The sequence below is a fragment of the Sesamum indicum genome, linkage group LG7, assembly GCF_000512975.1.
Source record: "Sesamum indicum cultivar Zhongzhi No. 13 linkage group LG7, S_indicum_v1.0, whole genome shotgun sequence".
Taxonomy (NCBI): domain Eukaryota; kingdom Viridiplantae; phylum Streptophyta; class Magnoliopsida; order Lamiales; family Pedaliaceae; genus Sesamum; species Sesamum indicum.
The window spans coordinates 2,729,496-2,747,990 of NC_026151.1; the positions used below are offsets into that span (position 1 = coordinate 2,729,496).

Consider the following 18,495-nt stretch of genomic DNA (forward strand, 5'->3'; position numbering starts at 1 on the left):
CAGGAACTTCTTCTGTGCCACCGCTTGGGGGAAAGGGCCCACGATATCTATTCCCCATTTATCGAACGGACATGCGACCTTAAGAGGTTCAAGAGGGGTCGCTGGCGAGTGCAGCAGTCCAGCATACCTCTGGCAACTTTCGCATTTCTTGGCGAAATCCTTCGCATCCTCTACGACCGTAGGCCAGAAATAACCCTGCCTCAAAATCTTCTGCGCCAGCGATCTCCCACCTGAATGATTTCCGCAGCTGCCTTCATGTATTTCTCTTAAGACGTACCGCGCTCTTTCTGCATCCAAGCATTTCAGTAGAACACCTTCCGGGGTTCTTTTGTATAGGTCGTCCCCGATCATGGTAAAACGATTAGCTTTGAACTGTAATCTCTTCGCCGCAATCGAATCCTTCGGCAGTTCTCCATACTTCAAGTACCTAATAAATGGTGTTTTCCAAGACTCCTCCGCCTCGACCAGGTGGACCTCCGCCTCTTCAATCGTTGGTCGAGTTTTCACCATCACGGTGATCTTTCTTTCTTTAACTCCCTCGATCAGCGACCCGAACCGTGACAATGCATCCGCACGCATATTCTCGTCTCTCGGTATCTGACTGATCGTGCACCGCTCAAATTTCTTCATCATTTACTCTCGTCTCGCTTGGTATTGTGTCATGGACCGCTCTCGTGTTTCGTACGTACCTTGCACCTGCATTGCAACGAGCTGTGAGTCCGTGTACACATCTATTTGCCTTATGCCCCCATCGATTGCCGTTTGCAACCCTTGAATCAGAGCCTCGTATTCGGCTTCATTGTTAGTGGCCGGGAAATCTAACCGGACCGCAATTTCGATCTCGACACCCGCTGGTCCTTGCAGATAAATGCCCGCTCCTCCGTTCTTTGAGGTCGATGATCCATCCACATGTAAAAGCCACTTTTCCTCCTTTTGTGGTTGATCGCCCGCGAACTCGACCAGAAAATCGGCGAATACCTGCGCCTTTATCGCGTTCCTTGTCTAGAACTCAACGTCAAACTCCCCCAACTCCACAGCCCATTTGACCATCCTGCCCGATGTATCCGGCTTCGCCATAACCTGCTTCAGAGGATGATTTGTTAGTACGACAATGGGGTGGGATTGGAAGTAAGGTCGCAGCTTTCTCGCCGTAATCACCAAAGCTAGCGCTAGCTTTTCTATCTGGATATACTTTTTCTCTGCCCCCTGCAGCATCTTACTCACATAGTATACCGGGCTCTGCCTGCCGCCTTCCTCGCGAACTAACACTGAGCTCACTGCATAATCAGAAACAGCCAAATACACGTACAGCTTTTCCCCCACCATGGGATTAGAGAGCAAGGGTGGGGTGGTTAAATACACTTTAAGCTCTTGGAGAGCTCGTTCACATTCTCCGTTCCATTCAAAATTGTTAACCTTTCTCAAAATTTTAAAGAAGGGTAAGTTGCGATCTGCAAACCTGGCGATGAAACGGTTCAGCGAGGCGATCCTTCCTGTCAGCTGCTGCACTTCCTTTATAGATTTTGGTGATTCTAGCTGCATAATTGCCTTGATTTTTTCTGGGTTCGCTTCAATGCCTCGTTCGCTGACCATGTAACCTAGAAACTTGCCACCCTGCACCCCGAAGGTGCACTTGGACGGGTTCAGTTTCATTCCATATGATCGCATGATATCGAAAGCTGTTCGCAAATTTGTCAAGTGATCGTCCTCCTTCTTACTCTTGACCAGCATGTCATCCACGTATACTTCCATCGTGTTCCCAATATGGTCCTTGAACATGCGGTTAACCAATCTTTGGTAAGTTGCTCCTGCGTTCTTTAACCCGAATGGCATTACATCATAACAGTATACTCCCTTTTCGGTTACGAACACAGTCTTTTCAGCGTCTTCCTTTGCCATGAAAATTTGATGGTAGCCTTGGTACGCGTCCATCATACTGAAGAGCGCGCATCCTGCCGTTGAATCCACCAGCAGGTCAATCCTTGGCAGCGGGTACGGGTCTTTAGGGCACGCCTTATTAAGGTCCGTGTAGTCCGTACACATCCTCCATTTTCCTGCTGCTTTAGGGACCACCACAACATTTGATAGCCAGGTCGTGTACTGGACTTCTCGAACAAAGCCAGCACGCAACAACTTGGCGACCTCTTCTTCGATTATCTTATTCCTCTCGACCCCGAAAACCCTCTTCTTCTGCTTCACTGGTTTGACCTGTGGGTCAATATTTAGTCTATGAACAATTATCTCGGGATTGATACCTTGAAAATCTGATGGGCTTCACGCGAACAGGTCGTGGTTACTCCGTAAGAAGTCGATCATCATCGTCTCCATTTCTGTAGTCATCTGCGATCCAATCCTGGTCGTTTTCTGGAAGTTCCCAAAGATCAACTCTACCTCCTTATACTCGCCCGAAGGTTCAATCCTTTCCATCTTTCCTCTCTTTGCCGTCTCTCGGCTTGTTTCCTCCTTCCTTTTTTCTCTCTTTGACTCCCCCTGCTTCACAGCAAGATTATAGCACTGCCTTGCTATTCGTTGGTCGCATTTGACTTCCCCAATTCCCTGTGGCGTCGGGAACTTCATCTTCAGATGGAAGGTAGATACCACCGCTCGAAACTTGTTCAATCCTGGTCTTCCCAAAACAACATTATACGCGAATGGGCTATCAACGACCAGGAACGAGATCATGCATGTCTTCCTCTTGGGCTCCTCACCTAGCGACACTGGCAGCTCGATTACACCTTCTGGGATGACCTCATTCCCTCCGAACCCAACTAGGGGTGTCCGTACGGCCTTTAGTTTCACATCTCCCAAATCCATCTTCCTGAGGACATCACTAAAAATAATATCAACAGAACTGCCATTATCAATCAATACCTTATGTACCTGGTAGTTCGCAATGTCCACCTTTATGACCATAGGGTCGTTTTGCTCCGCCATGTCAGCGCCTAAGTCCTCGTCACCGAAGATAATGCTCTCCTGCTTTTCCACATGCATCATTAGCCCATCGTGTTTCCACCTGCTTTCTCGAGCGTACCTTTTCCTTGCTCTGCTTGAATCCCCACTCGTGGGTCCCCCCGAGATGGTGTGGATGACACCCTTGTTAGGAGCGTTGTCTCGGGCTCCGCTCGCCCCCGCTTCATCCCTCTGGAGCTTTTCCCGGCTTCGCGATCTACTGCGATCTCGCTGTTCTGCCCTCCTGTCAATCAAATGTTTAAAATACCCTTGTCTTATCAACCGTTCAATCTCGTCCTTTAGTTGGTAGCAATCCTCCGTATTATGCCCTCTATCCTTGTGGAATCTGCAGTACTTATTTGAGTTCCTTTTTGTTCGGGTATCCCGCATCTTCTCTGGTTGCTGCAAGAGGCCCTCGTTTTCCACCATCATCATCACCTTTTCTCTGGTAGTCATCAGCGGGGTGTACCTATGGTAACGGGGCACATAAGGTCCTTTCCGCTCGCGATCTCCTTCCGCTCGTTGTTTTCCTTTCCGTTACCTTTCTCCCCTCATCCTGGTCGGATCTCTAGACCAATAATTATCCTTCATGGCGTTTATTTCTTCTTCATCGATATATTTTTGGGCCATCTCCATTAATTGCTCCGTGCCCGTAGGCGGGTCGCGGGCGAGCGCTGATGCAAAAGGACCTTTCTGCAAACCATGGATCAAAATACTAACCATCATGTCGATTCTTAGGTCCTGCACCTCCAGCACTTCGTTGTTAAACCTCCCCATGAAAGTTTTTAGCGTCTCGTCCTCCCGCTGTCGGATCGTAAACAGGTGGGTCGCCGATCTCTTTGCTTTTCTCTTACTGGCAAAATGAAAAGAAAACTTATGAATTAACTGTTCATATGAATCAATAGTTCTACTACCTAAGCTTGTGAACCACTCCTGAGCTTTTCCCTTCAGCGTGGTGACAAACAGTTTTGCCTTGATCGGATCGGTCTGACCGTACAGATTCATCACCAGGTCAAAAGCGGCGACATGCTCCCTTGGGTCCTTACTTCCATCATACTTGGGCAGGTCAGGGAATCGGAAATTGTTATCCACCACTTCCAGCAATATCCGGTTGGTGAAGGGCGAGCTCCGATTCTGCGATACTAACTCTCCCCTCTTCTTCAATTCCTCGATTTGCTTTCCTAATTGCTCAATCTGCTTACCAACACTGTCCACCTCTTCGCGCGAAATAGCTGGCTGTCTCGCAGCAGTTTTTCTGCTTGCCACTGTTCGCTTACTAGTCACCTCATTGGAGCAGTTTTTCTGCTTGCCACTGTTCGCTTACTAGTCACCTCATTGGATAAGGTTCTCTCCGGACCTCTCTCCGGTGCCCTCAAGGTCTCTCTTCGTTGTTCCGTCTCCAACTCCTGGAACAGCTGCCGCTTAACCCCTTCCCTGGCTGGGGTCACCGTTCTGCGTTCATACTCAACAATGGCCTTCCTGCTCGCTTCATCGATCATGTGCTGCAATTCTTCCTGCTCGCTTCATCGATCATGTGCTGCAATTCTTCTCTCGTCATTTGAATCATCCTCTCATCTCCTTTCCTCGGAGTCTCTTCTGCCGGTTGATCCCGTCTTGATGTCCCTTCCATTTTGACTTGTCCTCAATTTCCCACAGACGGCGCCAAATGATGTAGGTCGCTCAAAATCAGGATTTTCGGATCGGGGTCGCTAGGTCGAGCAACCGGGTCGTGATCGCTGACTCCCTCTTTCAAGCTACCTGGAGCGGATCCTGAGAACACAGCAAACGTCAGACTAGCCGAGAGGCCCTCGGCGATGGCCCGCCGATGCTTAAGTCAGAAAGGATGGGATCGAAAATAAAGTAACGGGATCGAATTAGACCACAAATTGGCGGTAAAAGTAGATAGTCAAAACGTATTTAAAATACCATAAATGAGGGTATTTATACTGGTACGGTACCCTCTGCGCGCACCACACGTGGCTCCAGTGAGAGCGCGCCACGTCACCCTCTGTTGAACCTGCACCCGCCGCTGCTGCAACTGCACAGTGGGCCCCACCATGCTCAGACATAGGCTCAGTCATAGGTGCAGCATGATTACTGTCTTGGGTGTGGAGCTTGTGCCAAAAATAGGGGGGGTATTTCGGTAATTATGCAAATTCCCTCATCAGGTAAAATCCTGTGACAAACCACTGATCATATTTTGTATAATTATATAAGTGTTAATTAAACTCAAATCTTATATGAGATTATACTTTCTCCCAAAAAAATTTTAAAATTATACTTACATTCCCTTCAAAAATTTATTGTTTACATCTGACTCTATTTTGTTGGAGTTTGGACAAAAAATGATGACGTTAACAAAACAATTACATAAATTTTTTATTTTACTCCTCATTTAACATTCTCATGTAATACTTTTATATTTGTAAGAAAAAAAATAAAATAATATTAGAATCACTCCATGTATACTATTACTTTTGTTCCTTAAATATAAAATATACATAAAAATATTAAATGAAAAGTAAAATTAAAAATCTATATAATTTTTTCAATTTATCATGAAAGAAAGTCAGGTATAAACAGAGAATTTTTTAGGAGATGTAAATGTAATTTCAAAATATTTTTTAAAGAAAGTATAATTTCAAAATATTTTCGAGAAAAAGTGTAATTTTATATTTTTAAATGAGATTTAAATATAATTAGCCCTAATTATAATTCAAATCCAACATTCCATAGAGAACATGACTCATATAAACTATAATCATATAAATAAATTTGTGGTTCGGTGGATTGAGGGATTTGAAATACTTAATAATAAATTATTTGATTTTTTTATAATCATTTTAAATTTAAAGAATTTGAAATTATTTGAATTTATTTTTCAACTATATTGTGTAACTATTAATTTAAATTATTTTAATACAAAAATATATAAAATTATTTTATATGGGCCTATAACCCTTTTCGCAATAAAAAATATAATATTTAATTATAATTAATTAATATAGTTAATAATAAATAATCATATTAAATAATTATTATCACAGTTATACAATAATTGTTGGTCATAATTTTTGCAAGAAAGCCTATATATTTGTTATGGCTAAAATTCGTGACATATATTTTTACCATAATTCTAGCTGTGGCAACTAATATTTTATGATAAAAAAAATAATTTTTGGTATTAATTTTATTTTATCATTATTAATTGTGATTTTTAATGATAGTTATTAATATTGTAGCAAATAATATATATATTTTCCTAATGTCTAGAAAGTAATGTGGTAGTCCGTATGTGGGCCGTCGGCGCAATGCAGCACCTGAAAAGCATTTCATTGCAGAGACCGCACTGCAGGTATCTCTTACCAATAGATGGTCTCTGCACCCCATGGGCTCCACATTTCATCGCGCGTCCATCCGTCAAGATTATAGAGAGCGATCGACGGCGGGGAGGCGATTGTGTGATGGGAGCTTTCACGCCGGGCTAGTCACTCTAGTGCACTTAACGAGGGCGTTGGGACTAAAACTCGCCGCAATCTCAGCAGATTCGGTACTCCCGAACGCCGTTCTTCTCTTGTTTCGACACTGTTGACCCGAACCCACGTGTCGGGCATGCAGCCGATCATATTGATCCGATGTTGTACGAGTATAGAGACGGTACTATACGGTATAAATATACAGAAATAATATTTAGAGATAATTACACTTCCCTTTGTTGAAATTTAGTTAAATTACATATAAATTCCTTATTATTCGAAAAATTACGTCTAACACCACTGAGTTTTCTTCTACCTAAAAAACAGATTCCTTCATTGGTCAAAATTCACTGAATTTGTTGATATTAACAAAAAAATTGAATGAAAATTGTTATATAAACTCGATTGATTTAATATTGGCTTATTACCATATCAAATAACTTTTCTATGACTAAATTACCCTTATATCCCTGAAAATAAACCTCATCACATATATTAATATGTGTAAATATGTATAAGGATAATTTAGTTATAAAAATTTATTTTACCTATAACAAATCAGTCATAAATCAATTTAGGGTAAATATGAATTTTATCTAATTTTGATTAATATTATCAAATTCGGCGATTTTTAATTAACTGATAGATTTATTTATTATACAGAAGCAAATTTTAGGGACACTAAATATAATTTTTCAAATTACATAGAGTTTACATATAATTACACCAAACCTAAAGGACTGGAGTGCAACTATCCCTAATATTTAGAATGCTTACATTATTACTTTGGGTTTTTAATTATTTCATATTGTATTTTGATGGATAAATTTTGGGATAAGAATTTTAAATTGACAATAACAAATTTATCAAACTTGTTTGAATAAATACATACTGAAAGATTTTAAACTATACTTTGTAATATTATATGAGTAAATTATAACTGCATCTTGGCATAATTACAAATACTCTCCTATTGTCTGAAATATTATAAACACTCCAAGTGAAAAATAATTATGTAGTATTAGATGTGAGGTAAAAATTACTATTTTACTCTTTTAATTTTTTTTAAAAGAATATTTGAAAAAAAATATAAAAAGAATATGAGGGTGGATAAAGTAAATGGTAATACACTTTGCACCCCAAACTATCCATAAAGTGCATTGACACCCCTAAACTATAAAACGTAAGAAAACAGTCCCTCATGATATACACTAATTTTTTTATTATTTACACCCCTATAATATCTCTATTAAAATCATTCTTCTAAATATAATCTGAATTATTATAATTTTTTTATTTAAAATAGATATTATCCAAAATTTATAACTTTTATACTTAGTATAGAGCCTGTATAAATCCCATAAATTTATAATTATTATATTTTTTATACAACTCGTAAAAAAATTACATAATTTTTGTCTGTGTTGTTATATATATTGAGCTTTTTCAAAAATAAATTGTCAATACAAATTTAAAATACAACACTGAACATATATATACTGTAGAATATGCAAAATCTATAATATAATTAATATATAATAATTTATATTTTTTTAAAGTGGTATATTTTTATTATGTGGACATATATTAAAAGTTTGTAAGTTATATAACATACTTTTCCTATAATATTATATGCATTATATATTGACACATATTTACATATACTTTGTAACATAATTTATTTACTTTGTAAAAATATATTTGCTTAGATTGAGCTTATAATTTTTTTTGTGTTCTATAATTTATAAAAAAATATAAATTATAGATATTATTTTTAAAATAAAATATGAGTAAAATTTTAAATCACTAAAAATAGTTTGGCCAAGATATTTTAATAAAACATATTTTAGGAAGTAGGATAAAAAAATATAGAGGTAAGTGAGAAGGGCATTTTAGTTTTATCAATACCAAACTATTTGGTCAGAGGTATTTTTGTTACCTTTCATACTTTAGGAGTGTGAATGAGACAAAATGCATAGCTCAAGGGTGCAAAGTGTATTTAACCCTAAAGTAAATAATTTATTGAGAATATTAGTTCATCAAAATATTTTATAAAATCCTAAAAGTCTTTAAAATTATAATTCATCATCAGAAAAGATATTTTGGGCAGTTAATCATAAAAACTGGATTGAAACCTAACGAAATGGGTTAATTGTTATACGGATGTTAAGATCATAGGAGTATTTTAATTTTTTAAACAATGAGAAGGTGTTTGTTTCAATTATATCAAACCTTAGGGGATGTGGTTGTAATTTATCCATATTATAATCAATTTCAAATTTATTTAATATAAAGTTATTTCAAATACTTATTCTGAATCTTTTTCATGAATTTTAAAATCCTTCCATTCAAATGTAGCTTTAGAGTATTTATTTGAAAATTTATATGTAATGAGTAAAATAAAACTATTGCTCAGTAAAAGTATATTAAAGTTAGGGTAAATTACAATGAATTTTTCTGAAATTTGTCCAATTACAAATACCCCTCATTTTTTAAAAATTTTTAAATACTCAGTAAAATTACAAATAGCCCATTGTGACAACTCATTTTAGGGGGTATTTGTTAGAGTATTTATAATTTTTTTAAATAATAGAGTATTTATAATTGATAAATATCGTGGAAGCCTTTTATTATTTATGTTATGCTACTTAAGCACTCACTTATATATGAAAATTGTATTCACAGATTGATTAGTGAAAATTATGTAATATATTTTACTGTTAATACTATATTCTTGTGATATGATGCTTGTTTTTTGGGTAGTGCTTTCATGGAAAAAATATAAGTTGTAAGAAAACATCTCAAAAGCAAGAAAAATCTAAAAATGCAGCAAAAAGTGTATTAAAGATAATTTGTGAGTCACGTGCTATCAAGAATCCGCAAAACAGAAAATTGAATTTAGCATAACTCATGACTCAGGGTTATCAGACAAATACCAGGCGGGAATTGAAGAGTCCCCAATATAATTGCTTAATCAAATTATCATATCTAGCAACTTATCTCTTTGTAATTATGCTGAGAAGTTTAGTGACAATAGGATTAGAAGGAAGGGGAATTAGACTAAATTTAGGACTCTTAAGAATTATTATAAATAGTAGGAAGAGAAGAAGATTGGAGGAGTTCTTTTTGCTGAAAATTGAGAGTCACACATAAAAGCACAAGTGGAGAAGCCATCCGGTGCCGGAGTGACAGATCATTCACGCCCGATTTTCTACTCCATGAGTTCTTCTATTTTCTTTTCGTTTGTTTTTTATTTAGTTAGTAAGAACTAATTTCCTTTTTGCTAGGGGTAATTCATGGTGTGAATTAAATGATATGTTGACATAGACCTGATTCATCTGATTTCACATGTTTTTCATAAATCTTAATGCATTATTGTTACGAGTCTTAAATTGGAGAAATCCACTATTTTCTTGATAATAATATATTTGATATAGCTCGAGAGAGTGTGTTAAATTAACTTGAAAAAAAACCCAGTGTATGAAAATATTGCATGCTAGATTAATTTGTGAATTCTACATTCATTGGATCAATTAGGTGGATCAATAGCCTTAGCATCTTTCTTATCTTTAAATTTTCTACAACACGTTTGTTGGGATTTATTTTAGTTAGTAATTATTTTTATTATTATTATTATTATCATTAATAGTAGTAGTAGTTAACTCATCAGTTGATTTACGATTGTCCAAATAATCGTAGATTAGTTATAATTTTGGTAATTATTATATTTAAATTCTCGTGGGAACGATATCTATTATACTATTTGATAGCTAGTGCACTTACCAGTGATTCTATACATATTTTAGCAATCACGGATAATTTGTAAGTTAGAACCGAAGCCCACACACACACAAAAAAAAAAAAAAAAACATTAATAACACACACACAAAAAAAAAAAAAAAAAAAATTAATACTTAATTTATTGAATGTAAGGTATTCGGGGAAAAATACAAAAATGAACATGTAATATGTCAGTGATTTTTTGGTTGACTTAAAAGGTAATGTTATGAGATATTTAAAAGTTTATAAAATATTTTAAGTTATTTAATAATTTCTTTTAAAACGTAACTTATAAAGTCTTATTAGAATTTAAAACCTTATTCAAAGAACAAACAAATAATTCTAATTTATTTGAACAATAATTTGACATAGTGATATTCTTATTATAAAATGAATTTGAAAAATTTTATTTATAAAATTAATTTAATATCTTACACTAGAAAAAATATGATTTTTTTTTTCTAAAGTTAATTACTATAATAAAAAAAATCATGACAAACACAAATTAACCACAGTTTCACGACAGTCACTAGGTATTGTTTTTATAAATGAGGTCAAAGCATTAGACCATAACTAAAATCAAAACAAATATCGAGTTAATTATTGCAAACACTTAAATTTTTCGCACTGATTTTGTTTAACCGTAATTACTAATAATTTATAATATAACAAAAATGTAATCTTTTCTATAGTATTACAAAATAAAAGAAAAATAAATAAATAAGGGATGATATAATATACATATTTCTTAAATACACTTACCAAACATCCTCTTTATTTAATGAAATTTTCCTCGAAGAGACCATCTCTCTATGTCCTTTGGAACATATTGATCCAAGGCAAAGTTATTTTGACCCAAAAAATAATATATAATATGTTTTCTCCAAGAATTGATCAACTATCAATTTACGTTCCTCCCCCCTCCCCAGGACTTATTGGAACAATACAATTTTGGAAAATCAGTAGACTTATATTCATGTAAAATAAATTATATTTTAACGTAATAATAAAATTTTCAGATATTTATAGACAGTAACCTTTCTTTTTTTGGTAAAAAAAATATCTTACTTGATTGAAAATAAAAAAGAAAAAATTAATCGAATTTGCGGATTAAACTCGCAGGGTCTGAAGTCAGGATGGTTGTGACAGGTCAAAGGCAGGGTGAGGGCGAGCAGACGGGTTTCAGGTCTGATCAAGCCCATCTCGTTGTCGTTGATAAACATAACAATCTTTATTGAACGTGATTGTGCGGATTCTATATTGTTGTAAAAAATAAAATTCTACTGAAGAAAATAGAGACATTATCATGAGAAATGGAACTTTATGCTACATTAATCACTAATGATCTCATAACACTGTCCTATCAAAACTCACATGAATGATCGGAAAAAATCTTATTCAAATTAAGTTTGGTCAAATTAAATCAATCACGGAGCAAGTATGATATATTTGTCATGTGATTGGTTACTTTTTCTAAATTATAGATCAATTACATCGTAAGTATATTGCACTTATCGTATAATTTATTCAAATTTCATCAAATCTGATCCAGGTTTAAATTTTCAATGGTTACGGACATACTTAATTTAGGATCACAGAATCCTTTTTTTTTTTTTATTGCAATGTTCCAACATATATCCATACATGCTCATTAATTCAGGCACTTAAGTCATAATTATCATGATTTATAGTCAATTTAAATAATTTTTTTTTTGTTGGTGAAAATGAGATTTTAAATTCTCATTGCGTGACTGCTGTGATGCAATAGACTTTGGTTAATTAAAGGACTATTTAATAAATACAAAAAAAGATTAATAATAATGAAAAAGCAGTAGCACTTACCCTTCAGTAATTATGAGTAATTAGATTATAATATATTAATTAAAGAGGTTAGGGGTGGATTTTAATCCAAGCAATCAAAGGAATGCAGCATGCTTTGAACCCCATTGACCATGCCACAAATTAAAAGGCTATATCCTATGGTATGATATTGCACTCACTTTGGGGTTTTGACTTTAGTAAAACCACTAAACTTGTGATTATGGATAATCATTCTTTCTATATTTTTTTTAAGGGTAAATTACGGTGATTTTTTCGGACATATGTCACAATTACAAATATCTTCTCATTATTTGAAAATTATAAATACCTCAAAAAATTAACGATCGTCTAATAAATATCCCTTTACAATGGGCTGCTACAAGGGAGTATTTGAATGTGAATTGTTAGGTTTGCAAATTATATTATCCTAAGTTACGAGCATGATTTCTGAATCTATACTATATAAAAAGAAAAGGTTTTTTTATATCGCGAACAGCGGTTATGACACTGTAACACCAATTTTATCATTACGCCAATAACACCCCTAAATTGATTTTCTTTTTTTTTTCTTTTTAAAATATGATGTGTTGGTTTATATATACTTTTTTTTATTCATAATATATTTTAAAATATAAAATATTAATTATTATATGTACATAGGAACAGCGTGTCACAACGACTAGTTCTTCTTAATGTATTTTTAGAGTGACTTGGTACATCAAAAGTCGCGTCAACACTAGGTTCTCTTGATCGATTAGGGGGGCATCCAGATGTGCTGCTTGCAAACCTGTAGTGATAGATGAGGAGCGACCAAGTGGTCTACTAACGACACCTTATTCTTAAGAAAAATAGATTACAAGTTCGATTAGGAGGGGTGTTGGGGAAATTGGTTTTGACTACCCTTAAAAACAAGAAAAAATAAAAAAAACTCTTAACGATATACGTTGAATTTTGTGAATTTTTTTCTACACATAAGTAATAATATTAATACAAATTGACCTTTAACCACTAAGGAAATTACAAGTGAAATAGGTTGGTTAGAGGGGACCAAGTTTATGATGTGGATTGTGGTCCTAGTGTCAAGTATTTTAGTAACAATCAAATGATTAAGATTATGATTGTAATAACAAGAAGATTTCATTATTAGGGTATAAAAATCATAAATAACCATATAATAAGAGGAAAAATAAAAAGTCCTAAGTGGGGCCCATTCCCAAGCATGATAGTTGAAAGTGAAAGAAGCAAAAAATAGGCGTGGGTAAGGAGGAGAAAGAACATAAGGACAGAGTACAATGTAGGGATGTAAGGAGACATATCCATGAACATGTAAGAGAACTCCCTTTTGTCTATTTTGTCAAGTTTGTGGGCCGATACCTCAGCCTCTTTTCTTTTTTTTTTGGATTTAAAGTAACATGTGAAAGGGAAATTCGGAGTCAAATCGAATCTGTTCATACCCTTAAGATTTGGTATAATTATATGTAACTTCTTTATGATTTAAAAAATTATATTTAGCACTCTTAAGATTCGCTTCTGTATAACGAATACGTTTATCCGTTAGTCAAAATTCACTAAATTTGATGATGTTAACAAAAAAGTCTTAATAAAATTAATATTTACCTTGGATTGATTTATTACTAACTTATTGCAAATCAAATAATTCTTTTCCGACTAAACTACGTTTGTAACGATGAAAAAATACCTCTTCACATGTATTAATACGTGAAGATGTATGGAGGTAATTTGGTCATAATAATGTTTATTTGACTATAATAGATCAGTAATAAGTCAATTTAGGATAAAACCATCAACATAAAAGTTACACTATCCTCACTCTTCTTTTTTTCTATTTGGGAAAATGGCATATAATCTTATGGAGCTTGTAATATGCTGTTTGTAATAATTTTGTAAATTCTAACTTATTAAGATTTTGAAAATAAATTGTGAACTTTTAACTTTTTTTTCTAAAGGAGCTTATAAGCTTATGATATATTATTTTAGATCTTATAAGTTCTTTTTTTATAGAACTTTTTTAAATACTTTGCGACATATCATAATTTCAAAAAAATATCTTATAAAATTATTTAAAAAACTTATAAGCTCGTTTAACCACGTCATATTCAATATTATGATATGGAATTAAAATAGAAATATATGCTTGAAATATATTATCCAAATTCAAGAAAAATATTTTTACGTATCTTTTTTGAGCAGCATAATATAGATTTCACTGTTGACATGATAGAGTAAAAATAATTTAATATTTTTACGTTTGATTCATATAAAAAAAATGATAGACTAGAATTATATTATTTTCTATGTAATAAAATTCAAAACAAATACATAATATATCTAGGGTGAAAATTAAATTGTTTTAAATTTTGCTAGCCCAATAGTAGCAATATATGGGCCCAAGTGTCAAGGGGATGAGATGATTGTCCATGGGCTTGAGCCCAAGCAATTGGGCGGACCTTCACTTATTCAAGCCCAGATTCTGTATCTAATTGGGCAGAGTTAGGGTTTTTCAGGGTTTTCATCTTTCAAAACCTAAAACCCTAAAGTTCGAATTGAACACAATTAACAGCAGGAGGAACTGAAAATTTCTGTTAATTTGAAGATTAATGGAGGGGCTGAAAGAATGCGAGGCGAATTTAGTTGTGTACTTACACCCGTCCAAGGCTAAGTGCGCCGGTGACGCCATCCTCAGCGAGCTCAGCTCTTTGCTCTTCACGTACTTTCTCATATGAGCTACTGTTGTTTTTATTATTATGACGCGTCGGAGTCCTTATATTTTCACTTTTTTGGACATAGAATGAATGATGCGCCGTAGAATTTTCTGTATATATTGTGCTTTTTTGGGGTTAGTGTTGGGATTTTTAATTGCTTGAAAGGTTTTGCTTTTGCTTCTCTATTATAGGTATAATGAGACTTTTGAAGGAGTTGTACTGGCATACGATCCGAATATTTGTAGTAATTTGGCGAAGATTCTGCCAGGAATTCAACCATATTTTGGCGTGAAATTGAAAGCTAGGTTGTTGCTTTTCAATCCGAAGCCCGATATGGTTGTAGGTAATTTAGCTGCGAGGTGTTAATTATTTTTGGATAATAGATACTTTATTTAATAAATGTGATGACAACTTTATGTGGATCAGTTCTATTGATTTTTTTCTTTTTTCATTTATTTTGACAGAGGGAGAGGTTGTTAAAATTACTCCTCAGTCAATTCATGCTGTGGTTCTTGGTTTTTCCTCCGCTTTTATAGCAGATGAAGACATCCGTCACGATTTCAAGCATAAAATTGTAAATGGCCTTATCTTGAAAATGATACATTATCTACCATTGAGTTTGAGAAGTTTTAATTATTGCTTGTGTATGCTCATTCTGCTGTAGAAACGCGGAAAGGAAGTGTATGTTAGCCGGACGCATAAGAAACACAAGATAAAAGTTGGAACTACTCTGCGGTTTATTGTGAAGAGGTGAATCATGTTTTCCCTTTTCCCTTTTCCGTTTATGAAATTCCAAACTTTCTTAATCTTTTGTTTCAATGGTGAACCTGAACTAGAAGAAATTGGTTTTGAGGTCAGAATGTATGTATCTGCACTCAGCATTCAAGGGAATGGATACTGACAAGTCAAATTTTGGTATAACTCATTCATAATTGGATAGTGCCTCGAAGGATTGGTGGTTCCTGAAAATGGATTAATTAGGTTAACATATTGAAGTGGAATGCATTAAAGTGGACTGTTAACTCGATTTCATTTGAAGATTCTAAAAGGGTGTATTTAAGCCCATTACTTGCTGTAGTCTCCTGCTGCATCAAATTCAGGGGATGAGTTGGGTGTAACAAAATATAGATTTAGGCTTTTGTTGGTGTTCTAGAAATGACGTCCCTACTACGTGAATATTAGAATAATGCTCAGTTAACATTACTATTTCCTAAAAGGATATCTCATGTTTCTGCAAATATTTTAGTTAGTTCGTTGAGCCCACCCCGAGGTAATTTCTGGATTTTTATTTAGACTCCTCACCTCTGTGACAATGAATATTAAGATGCATTTGCATTAATTTACACAGTCCAGCAGAGCACCTAAAATTTTTTGGCTGGAACTAGACTTGTTTACTTGGAAAATTCATCATCTTGAACCAGATCGGTAGGAACTGATTGTAGAGATGTCAGAGTTAACTTTCACTAAATATATTTGAATGAAGACCTATAACTCAATCACAGTTATCGGATGTCGGAAAATTGGAGGAATGGTTGAAGTATGTTCAAATTAGTGGAGATAAATGCTAGTCAATGTTAGTCTTTCTTTAGTTACTGTACGCCGATTCAGTCATTGAAAAAGGAAAATGTCTTTGTTAGATGCATCAGTTGACTGTCTTTCCAAAAAAGTGCCGAAATCGTTCATTTTTAACCTATGTGATAATGTGTTTATAATTCACCGTCCGCAATTTTATTGTAGCTTTGATGAAGAGATACTTCACATATCAGGATCTTTAGTCGCTGACCACACTGGATGTGCTCGATGGCTGGATAAAAATTTGGATGAGTGGTCTCAAGCTGATAGGTTGCGGCCTTAACTTTTTCATCTGTACAAACCTTATACATAGTGTAATGCTATTTGCTTTTTACCGTACAGAACTATTTACATTCTTTAGATGATGCTGCAGTACCATTAAAAAGAGAAAGAGTGGGGAAGGAGAACATGAAAAGCCAAGGAGTGACAGATTGATGGTGCAAAGGGAAATATTGTCATTGGAAAATGACGGGCAGGTTAAGAAAGCGAAGAAAAAGAAAAAGAACATAGTTGAAAGTTGACGTAAAGGCACTCTTGCATTTTGTATACACAAGACTCTATAGGTATATTTCTTCTGTAGCTTGTCAATAAGAGATGCTTGTTCTGTAATGCCCATTGTCACTTAATCACTACTTCCATGAATTATAGTAGCTTCTCGATGCAGTTCAATAATTATTATTATTTCTTTTCCTTTTCCTCTTCAGTTTGCTGCCTCTTGGTGCTGTATGTCTTGATTTTTCAAATGATATTTATGGAGTCAGTTGAGATTTAAAATTAACTTGCATCGCATATCTCTCACCTGAAAGGTTCAATTGTTTGTTTTTGTTTTCCTTTGCTTATTAATCTTATACATACGATCGGTCATTTTTCTGCACTGCCTTAGAGGAGTTTTTTTCCGCTTGCCTTCCCTTCTCTTTCCTTTTTTCACAAAGGATCTCAATTATGTTTCTGTAATCAACCTGGTTTGACGTATGGTTGGATGGGAGGGTTTGAGTCCTCATAGTTGCTTGATATATCTTATCTCGTGATGTTAAATTTTCATAAGTGTTTTGGGACCCCCTTATCGCTTTTGGACCGTTTATGTATATGTTTCCGAATCATGTGCAATGCTTAGACTTTTCCGATTTATGATATCTGTGCATTTTACCACACCTAGAACAGCTCATGTAACGTCTTTCTTTTGCATTTGATCCTTCAATGTTTCATTTATTGTTACTCATTTTCATGACGATTTTCTTTGGCATCTTAACCATACAGGTTCTTAAGCATCCAGATCAGAGGAAAAACACCCTCCCTAAGTTCGTCAGTATCTCTTTTGTTGGATGAGGATAAGTTGGAGACTCGCATCCCTTTCTGCTGACCATAACAACACATGATATGCAATCAAAATGAATATCCAGGGACAAATGATTGACATTATTTGATGCTTCCACATGGAAGTACATGATGGAGGGTGGAGGAAGTTAATCTGTTGTCGTGTCTATTAAAGTTTCCCTCACTAATATGTTGTTGCTACTTAAGTGATATAGTACATTAGACTAAAGGGCTCTAGTCGAAATCTGTAATTGTCTATGTAATTAATTATTTTTGTTCCAGTAAATGCTGCATAAAGAGATACTTCTATTTTCAATATCTCATTATACCCTTTATATGAGTGAATTTTCTCATTAAGTTTCTAAAAATTGTGGCTAAGTTATATTCATCACATGTATTTTAGCAGATGGTGCAGAGAACTATGCTATGCTATAACTAATTCGAAGAGAACTTCTAAATAGTGTAACTCCTAGTTTTCTGATACAAGGCTGTAAGCATACAGGGACTTGGAATTGGTTGTGGTCTGTAAAAAACATTGAATGTGGGTTCTTTCAGTCTGGTAGTGGGGATGTCCTAGTTGCTTTTTTGCTTTAGTTGATCAATCCCTTTCAGGTCCACCTAGCATTTTTGGGTGTACCTAGGGGATCAGAATTTAGAGGATTGTGATGGAATTATATTTCAAAGTCTGCTGTAGGGAAGCCTTATGATTAAGTGATGAAAGAATAGCTAGCTCCTAGATCAGACAGATTCCCAAGACTAATTTTCTTGCATTCTATCAACGTTGATAATTTAGCAGATTTTCATATTGGACAAAAGGCAGAAGCAGGTAAGTAGTCTTGGTGTTGGTTTAGTTAAATGAC

The 18,495-nt window shown here is 34.8% G+C and overlaps 1 protein-coding gene across 1 annotated transcript; it reads left to right on the forward strand.

The window, feature by feature from the left end:
- On the forward strand, positions 14,557–17,970 carry LOC105166018. The gene is made up of 7 exons (XM_011085206.2): positions 14,557–14,754; positions 14,941–15,092; positions 15,214–15,323; positions 15,414–15,499; positions 16,487–16,591; positions 16,695–16,884; positions 17,579–17,970. The coding sequence occupies exons 1-6, from the start codon at positions 14,645–14,647 to the stop codon at positions 16,840–16,842; spliced, it is 711 nt and encodes a 236-aa protein (XP_011083508.1). The 5' UTR covers positions 14,557–14,644; the 3' UTR covers positions 16,843–16,884; positions 17,579–17,970.